Genomic DNA, 8,804 nt, shown 5'->3' with positions numbered 1-8,804 from the left:
TCTCTCCACATCCTCCCCCAAACTATTGCTTCCTGTCTTGTCAATTATGGTCATTCTGACAGGAGTGAGGTAATATCTCATTGTAGTTTTGATTTGCATTTCCCTAATGATTAATGATGTTGAATGTGTTTTTTCACATGTCTGTTGGCCATCTGTGTATCTTCTTTGGAAAAACGTCTGTTCACATCCTCTGCCTACTTGTTTATTGGGTTGTTTGTTTCTTTTTTGCTGAGTTGTATGAGTTCTTTAAATATTTTGGAAATTAACCCCTTGTCAGATATACGATTTGCAAATATTCTCTCCCAGTTGGTGGGTTGTCTTTTCATTTTGTTTATGATTTCCCTTGCCTTGCAGAAGCTTTTTACTGTGATGTAGTCTCATTTGTTTATTTTTTCTTTTTTTCCCTTGCCTGAATAGATACGGTAGTTGAAAATATACTGCTAAGATCAATGTCAAAGAGTGCACTGCCTATATTTTCTCCAGTACTACGTTGAATAGGAGTTGCAAGAGTGGGCACCCTGGTCTTGTTTCTGTTCTCAGAGGAATTGCTTTCACTTTTTTCCCACTGAATATGATGTTGGCTGTCGTTTGTCATATATGGCCTTTGTTATGTTGAGGTACTCTCCTTCTATATCCATTTTATTTAGTGTTTTTATCATAAATGAATGTTGGATCTTGTTAAATGCTTTCACTGCATCTATTGAGATGATCTCATGATTTTTGTTCTTCACTTTGTCCATGAGATTTCCAAATGGATTGGTTTGTGGATGTTGAATCATCCCAACCTCTCTGGAATAAATCCCACATGGTGTATGATCCTTTTAATGTATTATAGCATTCCACTTGTTAATACTTTGTTAAGGATTTTTGTATCTATGTTCATCAACGATATTGGCCTGTAATTTTCCATTTTGGGTTGTCCTGATTTGGTATCAGGGTAATGTTGGCCTTGCAAAATGAGTTAGGAAGTGTCCTGCCCTCCTCAGTTTTTTGGAATAGTTTGATAAGGATGGGTTTTAAATCTTCTTTGAATGTTTGTCACAATTCACCAGAGAAGCTATCTAGTCTGGGCTTTGTTTCTTTGGAGGTTTTTTGTTACTGTTTCAAACTCTTTGCTGGTGATTAGTCTATTCCGATTCTCTATTTCTTCTTGATTCAGTTTTGGGAGGTTGTCTGAATCTAAGAATGTATCCATTTCTTCTACATTATCCAGTTTGTTGGTGTATAGCTTTTAATAGTATTCTTTTATAATCCTTTGTGTTGTCTGTTGTAATTTCTTGTCTTTCATTTCTGATTTTATTTATTTGAGTCTTCTCTCTTTTTTCCCTATTGAGTCTGGCTAAGAGTTTATCCCTTTTGTTTATCTTCTCAAAGAATCAGCCCTTAGTTTCATTTATCCTTTCTATTATTTTTTTTCTCTCTGTTTCATTTATGTCTGCTCTGATTTTAATATTTGCTTCCTTCCTCTGACTTTTGGCTTTGTTTATTGTTCTTTTTCTCATCTTTTTAGGTATAGGGTAAGCTTGTTTATTTAATATTTTTCTTGCTTTGTGAGGTAGGCCAGTATTGCTGTAAGTTTCCCTCTTAGTACCACTTTTGCTGAAAGCCTGATGGGGTTCCTTTGTCAGTTATTTTCTTCTCTTCGGCTGCTCTTACTATTCTTTCTTTGTCATGGACTTATGTCAGTGTTAATACTTTATGCCTCGGAGAAGGTCTTTTTGCATTGGGGTAATTAGGAGTTTTATTTGCTTCACATATTTGTGTGTCCAGTTCCTTCCTCAGATTTGGGAAGATCTCAGCTATTATTTCTTTGACTAAGCTCTCTGCTCCTTTTTCCCTCTGGGATATTTATAATCTTTATATTACTCTTCCTAATTGAGTTGGTATTCTGTCAAAGAATTTTTTCATTTAAAAAAATTCTTAGTTCTTTCTTCTCTTCTTCCTGGACCATTTCTGGGTTTCTATCTTCAAGCTCACTGATTCTCTCCTTCATAATATCTGACGTATTTTTTATGCTGTGTGCCTTTTTTCCATCTCATTAATTTAATTCTTCATATCTTGAACTTCTGTTTGGTTCTTTTTTAGAGCTTCAATATTTTTGGTGAAGTATGCCTTCTGTTTGTTAATTTTGTTTCTGAGGTCATTGAACTGTCTTTCTGAATTTTCTTGTAACTTGAGTTTCTTTATGGCAGCTATTTTGAATTCTCTGTCAGTCGTCTTGTATTCTTCTATGACTTCAAATCTGGTTTCAGGAGAGCTGTTATTCTCCTCTTGTTCTGCCATGTTACTGTAATTCTTCATGGTGTTTGATGACTTGACCTCTGCCAGCACATCTGTGGTAATAACCACCTTTCTTATTTGGGTACAGCTTTGGTTACTTTGTTCCTGAGCTGCTTCTGCTTTTATTTGAGAGCCTGAAATTTCCACCCTCCATTACCTCTGCTAGAGGCATCATCAGTGCCTTCCTTGTCCTTCTTGTCCCTCTGAGGTTGGTGGTACCTTGCTGCTTTCAATGTCATTGCCATCTCAGGTGTTGCCACTGGGGTCACCAGGTTATGAGCACTTCTGCTGCTTCTGGGGTTGCCTGGGTCTCATGTTCCCCTACTTGATCTCTGTAGGCTTTCCATGGGCTTGGGTGCTTCTGCTCCATGCACCACCTGCACCACTGCTCCTGGGTTACCTGGGGTGCTGGCAGCACTGCTTTCAGGGGCACTGGGTGCACAGGTGTTGCTGTTGCAGTTTGGGGCCCAGGTTATTGTTTGAAGCCCCTGCTGTTGGTAGAGTCAGTGTTGGAGTGCCCCTACTTGGGGCTGGGTCTCAGTTTCTGCTCTAGTTGCTGAGGCCTCATGTCACAGGTGCCACCTGCCACTTCTGGAGGAGGAGTAGGGGCTAAGCTGTAAGTGTTGTTGCTGCCCTGCAGTCTCTGGTCACTGGTGCCCACCACTGTGCTTTAGAGACCTCAGGTCAGGGCACCCTGCTCCTGCAGGTGGAATGCGAGCTCTGGTTGCTGTCCCCCCTGCTGGAGACACTAGTGCCATTGCTGGGATGAGGATGGGGCCAGGTTGCCGGTTCCATTCTGTGTTATTAAGTCTCAGGACATCTGTCTCACTCGCCACCACTGGGGGGTGATAGGGGCCAAGACACAAGTGCCATGTTAGCCCTTTCAGCTTGTGTCACTGGCATGCACTCTGGTGTGAGGATATGCATTTTGGTTCTCTGCCATCAGGGGTGTGGGAGGGGGCTGCTTCCTAGCCCCAATACACCCAGGAGGTCCAGTCCACCCACCTGCAGCTGTGTAGATGCATGGGCCACTCAGGCATTCTTATGTGCTGTGCAGGGAGTCCTTTGTTGGTCACTGGATGTCTAACTTGTTATAACATACAGGAGAGAGACAAGGGAATGACAAACTGCCATGATGCTGATGTCACTCCTGGTCTCACCTTTTAATTTTTGCTGAGGAAGATAAACCCTGAGTGAACATCTGTGCCATTCTTCCTGTATTTTGTATATGGGATGCTGCCACAGCATAGCTTGATGAGTGGTGAATAGGTCCCTACCCAGGATGCAAACATGCAAACCTTGGGCAGCAAAGCAGAGAACACAAGCTTAACCACTACACCACTGGGCTGGCCCCTGGACTCAACTTTTTGAAGGACAATTCATAAGACAGAATTGTTGAGTTTTAACACTTGCTGTCTGTTTTGTACAGCCCCAGAGTTAAGAATGATTTTTAGATTTTTAAATGATTGAAAGAACCAAAAGAAAATTAATGTTTTGTGACCTGTGAATACGACTCAAAATCCACGATTTAGTGTTTGTAAACAAAATTTTATGGGAACACAGCCATGTCCTTGTGGTTATATGTCACCTACAGTTGCTTTTTTGCCACAAGAGCAGAATTGAGTGGTTGCAAAGAAGATCAGATGATGACAAAGCCCAAAATATTTACTAGTTGGCCTTACAGAAAAGTTGTCATTTAGCACATGAAAGTGACAACTAGCAGGGTCTGAGAAGGAGTTCAGAGAAAACATCCAAGAAAAAGTTATGTATTTGCTGACACTTATAAAAAATGTAGGAATTAGCCAGGAGGGTGAGGGAATGGCAGCCAGTAGCAGAGAGCTCATAGAGAGTCTAATCATGGGGCAGAGATGAGAACAAAGAACAAGTGATGTAACTTAGAATCTACCTGTCTCTACAGAACACAGTGTCCTTCTGGTTAAGTCTGAGGATATTTATTAGTTACTTCAGTAGATTGGACCTAAGAAGTTCCAGAATGATTTCATCAATGCAACTGTAACGGGAGTCAGAGTTAACCATTCTCTGAGTCTGTTGTTTCACTCCTATGCTTCTAAAGATGTTCCTTTTCAGAAAAAACAAAAATAAACCCCAAACAGGAACAATGGCTAACATCACAAATAGCCATGTGACTTCAATCCTGAAACAAACCAACTAAAATAAATGTTCATACTTTTCCATTTGCTTTCTAGAATCTTTAAAGAAAAAAAGGGATACTATTGGAAAAAAAAATCAGCATTTCCATCTCTGGACTCATTTTTCTCCCTCCAAGTACAAGCACTCTTAGGAATTTATACTTTACCCAAACTGAAGCAAGGTTTGTTAAGCATGTCTCTCTATTCAAATCATGTCTTGTCCTAAATTCTAAAGAGTGTTAAGTGTCTCATCCTCACATCTCCCCCAGGAGGTAGTGCAGAAGTGCGAGTCCAGCCAGATCAATGGTCAGATGTACTGAGATCCTGGAGGTCGGCTGAGTAGTCTCCCTCAAGTTGTGCTCGTCTAATCACCAGAACCTGTGAGTGGGACCTGCCGTGGCAAAGGGACATGTGCTGATGCAAGGGCGTTAAGAATCTGGAGACTGGGATATTATCCTGGATTATCTTCTTGGGCCCTATGTCATCACAAGGGTCGTTATTAGAGGGAAGCAGGAGGGTGGTAGCAAGAGGGAGAAGAAGGAAGGAAGGAAGCAGAGGTCAGAGAGGAGAAAGGATGCGGCACTGGTGGATTTGGAGATGGAGGAGGGATACAGAAGGCAAGGAATGCACACAGAGTCCAGAAACCAGAAGGGCAGGAACACAGATCAGAACCTAAAAGAGGAATGCAGGCCTGCAGACACATTTTAGACTTCTGCTCTCCAGAACCAAAACAGAATAAATATGTACTGTTTTAATCCACTGTGTCTGTGGTTAGGGTATTACAGATTCAATAGGAAAAGAATTTTGATAGTCTCAGTAGATTACATAGCCAGGGCCCTATCTCCTCTAGCTGCTCCCCCAGGGTCCACACAATCCTCAGATGCCAAAAGAGGGACATCAGTGCTGTCATTACACTCAGGTAGGGGCTTGTCTGTGTCCATTGAAGGGCATCTTCCGGCTGTACCAGGCCTCAGCCAAGAGCACCACCAGGACGAAGAGAATCAGGCCAGCCATACTCAGCCGGACTTGATTCTCTGCAGAAAGATGCCAAGCAGTATGCTCTGAGAGAGAAAGGAGAGAAGGGTACAGAAGAGGCATCAAGGCCCATTCTGCTAACGTACCCCAAACCCGAGCCCATTTCTCCAGTCTACTGGATCTGGCATGTAGCCCCCCCAAGCAGCACCCACAGGATAAGCACTTACTTACCTTTCATTCCTCCTGTCATAGTGGGCAGTGTGGTGATCTCATCAGGGAATTCTGGGGTCAAGGAAGACAGGAGTGAGGAACAAGCTGCCTCCAGTTGCCCTGTTGGAGCCCTGTCTACTCTTTCCTTGCTATTTCCCTATTTCAGCAAACAAGGACTGACTCCCTGACATACCCTGGGCACGTGAAGCTTCTCTCTACCTCATGCCTTTTGCACCTGCTCTTCCTTCTGCCTGCCCTGCTCCTTCTACAAATATCAGCAGTTACTCACCAGGCGAAGGTCCGGGGTTCGTGGGACCGGGATCGTCAGAAGCTTCTGAAAATGGGGTTGAAATGGGAGAGATTTCCTTTCTCTCTGTTCAGACTCTTCCACCCAGATTCCCAATGATATACACTGTCTTTCCCTGGCCCCTGGGCATGTGGTAGGAGGGCTGCTTTGGGAGTGAGGCGGAGTGAGTTCCTAAGAGCTTCTTGTCTAAGACGATGGTGGTGACATGGCCTTCCCACCATGCTGTCCTCCTTTTCTCAGTCCCTGCTCTACCTGGACACTATCCATCTCCAGGATGGGACATGAGGATTGATGGGCTGGGGCTTCCTCACCTGTGACCCAAAGCTGTAATCGGTCGCTGGGGTGAGACCACACATAGGGGTGACGACTGAAGACACCATAGCATCTGTAGGTCCCAGTTTGTGTGGAGGAGACTTGATTCAAAAGGAACACAGCCTGGTGTCCACCACCCTCAGGGGTGGATATTTGGTTCTGGATGATGTGAACTCCATCTTTCTTCATAAGAATAAATGCATCAAACTTGAGTGTTGAGAAACACCGCAACTTCACATTCTCCCCTGAAAGTGCCATGATACCAGTCATGCTTGAGAGGGAGGGTTTGTCATAAGCTCCTGAGAAAGAAGGAAGTTTATTGATAAAGGACTGGGTAACATACATGCATTGTCCCTTTTTGTTCCCCAGGAGCAGACATGGCTCTGGTTTCTATCCCCTCCTTGTCCTGCTGTGAGGAATCTGTGTCTGCATCCTCTCTACCCCTTTCCAAAGATAGATGTTTTTGTCCTCTGTGCTTCATATCTGCAACATCTGGTTCTTCCCTCTGCAAAGGGGTCAGTCCTGGCTCTGCTGCCCCTGTGTCCCACTCACTAGTCATCACCAGCTGCAGGGGGTCACTGAACTGGGACCAGCTGCCTCCACTCTGATAGGAACAGTGGTACAATCCTGCCCAGTATGGCGTCATCCCTGTGATACTCCAAGTGTTTGTCTTCTTAGACAGCAGTTGTTTCTCACTATCCAAGGGCTCAGGGCCTCTCACTCTAGACAGCACGTATGCTTCAGCTTCTGCAGGCCCTCGGCACAGGATCATTACAGGAGTCCCACGTGGAACCATAGTTCCTGGTACAGCTGTGAGAAGAGGTGGTGGGAGAGTTCCTAGAAGAAAAGAAACAGGTATGGACCTACAGGTGTGTCTGTTTCTTATGCCCTCCATCCACTTCTTCCCCTCTTACAGCCACTGGCCCAAATGTGGAGTCCCATCTTCCCAGCTGTCAAGAGAGCTGATATCTGGCCGAAACCAGGAGTAGGATCTTACGAGTATTAGGAGGAATACTCACCGTTCTGCGCCTGAGTGCTCTGGCCTAGACACAACCCTGGAAGGATACAATGGGTGAGACAGCCCAGCCTCCTAGAACCCATGGACCTGTCCCCTGTAGCCTTGTATTTATAGCTGGGCCCATCTCTCCCAGACTCACCAAGACAGAGCATGGAGGGAAGAACCATGGACATGGTCCTGATTCTATGCCAGCCTGCTGGCCCCAGAGGTGCTGCTCATATGAGGAACAGATTTCTCTGTATTGACAAAGACCTCCAGGAAGTGTGGGTGTGGCCCCACTTTCACCTGGAGAGCTAAGGCAATCCACATCCTCTCTCCTCCTACTTCCTCCTGGGTGGGGCTTGCAGGAATACGTGACACATGAGTAGGATCATCATCTGAACTTCAAACTACAATTAGTCCAACTCGATCCCTGTTTTCTGTGCCCAGTGCCACATAAGCATTTTAATCTTTCAATATGATGCAAGGGGTAAGAGAGGCACAGGATATAGAAGAGGAAAGAAACCATTTCCAATCACAGGACTGCTCTGAAATATCATGTGAACTCATGGCCCTCCCTTCTTAATTCTGCATTCCATTTGCTATATACAAAATGGAGGAATGGTAATGAGCTCCTGAAGAGCTCTAATCACCTAGTGTGTAAATTCTCCAAAATAGCATTTGCTGGAGATTCAGTTGCATAATTATTATTCCTCCTCCCTCCCCACTTCTGTCTTTATTCCCAATGTAATGTCAGTGCTGATTCTTCATGGTTGTCAATTTTGAACCTAAAAGAGATACTTACATTAGGTTGAGTCCCACCTTTGTTCTTAAACCTTTCACACTGCCTGAAACTGATTGCACAGCCATGCCATCTGTTCTCCTGGATGAACAGGTAGTGCTCATTTAAAATTATCCCCTATCATACCTTCATGATACTGTCATCATCAAAAACCTAAAACAATTTATAGCCAATCTTTTATGAGTTTTCATTTTATTCCGGACGTGTAGATTACATGGAGGGAGTATGCATTTAATCTTTACAAAACTTATTACTATTTTCAAGTCAATTAATTATTTAGTCACCTGTGTAATCATGTTGTAAATCTAAACCTTTTGCAGGTAGGATTCCATGGGAGCCTCGGGACTACTGTGAGTGCCATAGAAGACAGGCTTTATTACAGAGATGAGAGTTTAGGCGATTGTGGTTGTAGATAAAGAAGTCTGGAGAAAGCCAGTGCCATTGCATCTGGTGTTCATTCTGATGTCACTAAGTCAGCCAGCCTGGGTGTTGAGAGGAAAAGCTGTATATGAGGCGGGGCAGGTCAGGGGCACACTGGAGCTCTCAAGGGAATTTGGGAGACAGCCTCTCTTTCTCCATCTCCAACCTCAATGGTGTATGATGCTCTTCACCACAGATCTTGAAAAATGCTAATGCAGGTTCCAGCCTAGTTGAAGGAGCTGAGGGAGCTGGAGGAACGGTGGTTTTGGCTGTGGGCTCACCCCAATGGGTGAGACAAAGGGTCCCGTATAACGTGTATGGGCTGCAACACACTAACCCTACACTTCACAC

At 44.2% G+C, this 8,804-nt stretch overlaps 1 protein-coding gene across 2 annotated transcripts; it reads right to left on the bottom strand.

The window, feature by feature from the left end:
* Nucleotides 1-5,235: 5,235 nt before the first annotated feature.
* LOC124233222 (leukocyte immunoglobulin-like receptor subfamily A member 5) lies at nt 5,236-7,489 on the bottom strand. 2 transcript variants are annotated; one of them, XM_046650390.1, is made up of 7 exons: nt 7,392-7,489; nt 7,254-7,289; nt 6,787-7,071; nt 6,234-6,533; nt 5,905-5,949; nt 5,637-5,687; nt 5,236-5,491 (listed from the first exon to the last, which is right to left on the bottom strand). In XM_046650390.1, exons 1-7 carry the CDS (start codon nt 7,423-7,425, stop codon nt 5,346-5,348), a joined length of 897 nt encoding a protein of 298 aa, XP_046506346.1. In that variant the 5' UTR covers nt 7,426-7,489; the 3' UTR covers nt 5,236-5,345. The 2 variants fall into 2 exon arrangements, with proteins under 2 accessions (XP_046506346.1, XP_046506347.1); XM_046650391.1 differs by lacking the exon at nt 7,254-7,289 and having other exon boundaries at nt 7,392-7,463.
* Nucleotides 7,490-8,804: the final 1,315 nt, after the last annotated feature.

This window comes from Equus quagga, unplaced genomic scaffold (genome assembly GCF_021613505.1).
Source record: "Equus quagga isolate Etosha38 unplaced genomic scaffold, UCLA_HA_Equagga_1.0 162095_RagTag, whole genome shotgun sequence".
Lineage (NCBI taxonomy): Eukaryota > Metazoa > Chordata > Mammalia > Perissodactyla > Equidae > Equus > Equus quagga.
The sequence above is the reverse complement of the archived record's forward strand: the minus strand, read 5'-3'. Positions and strand labels throughout refer to the sequence as shown.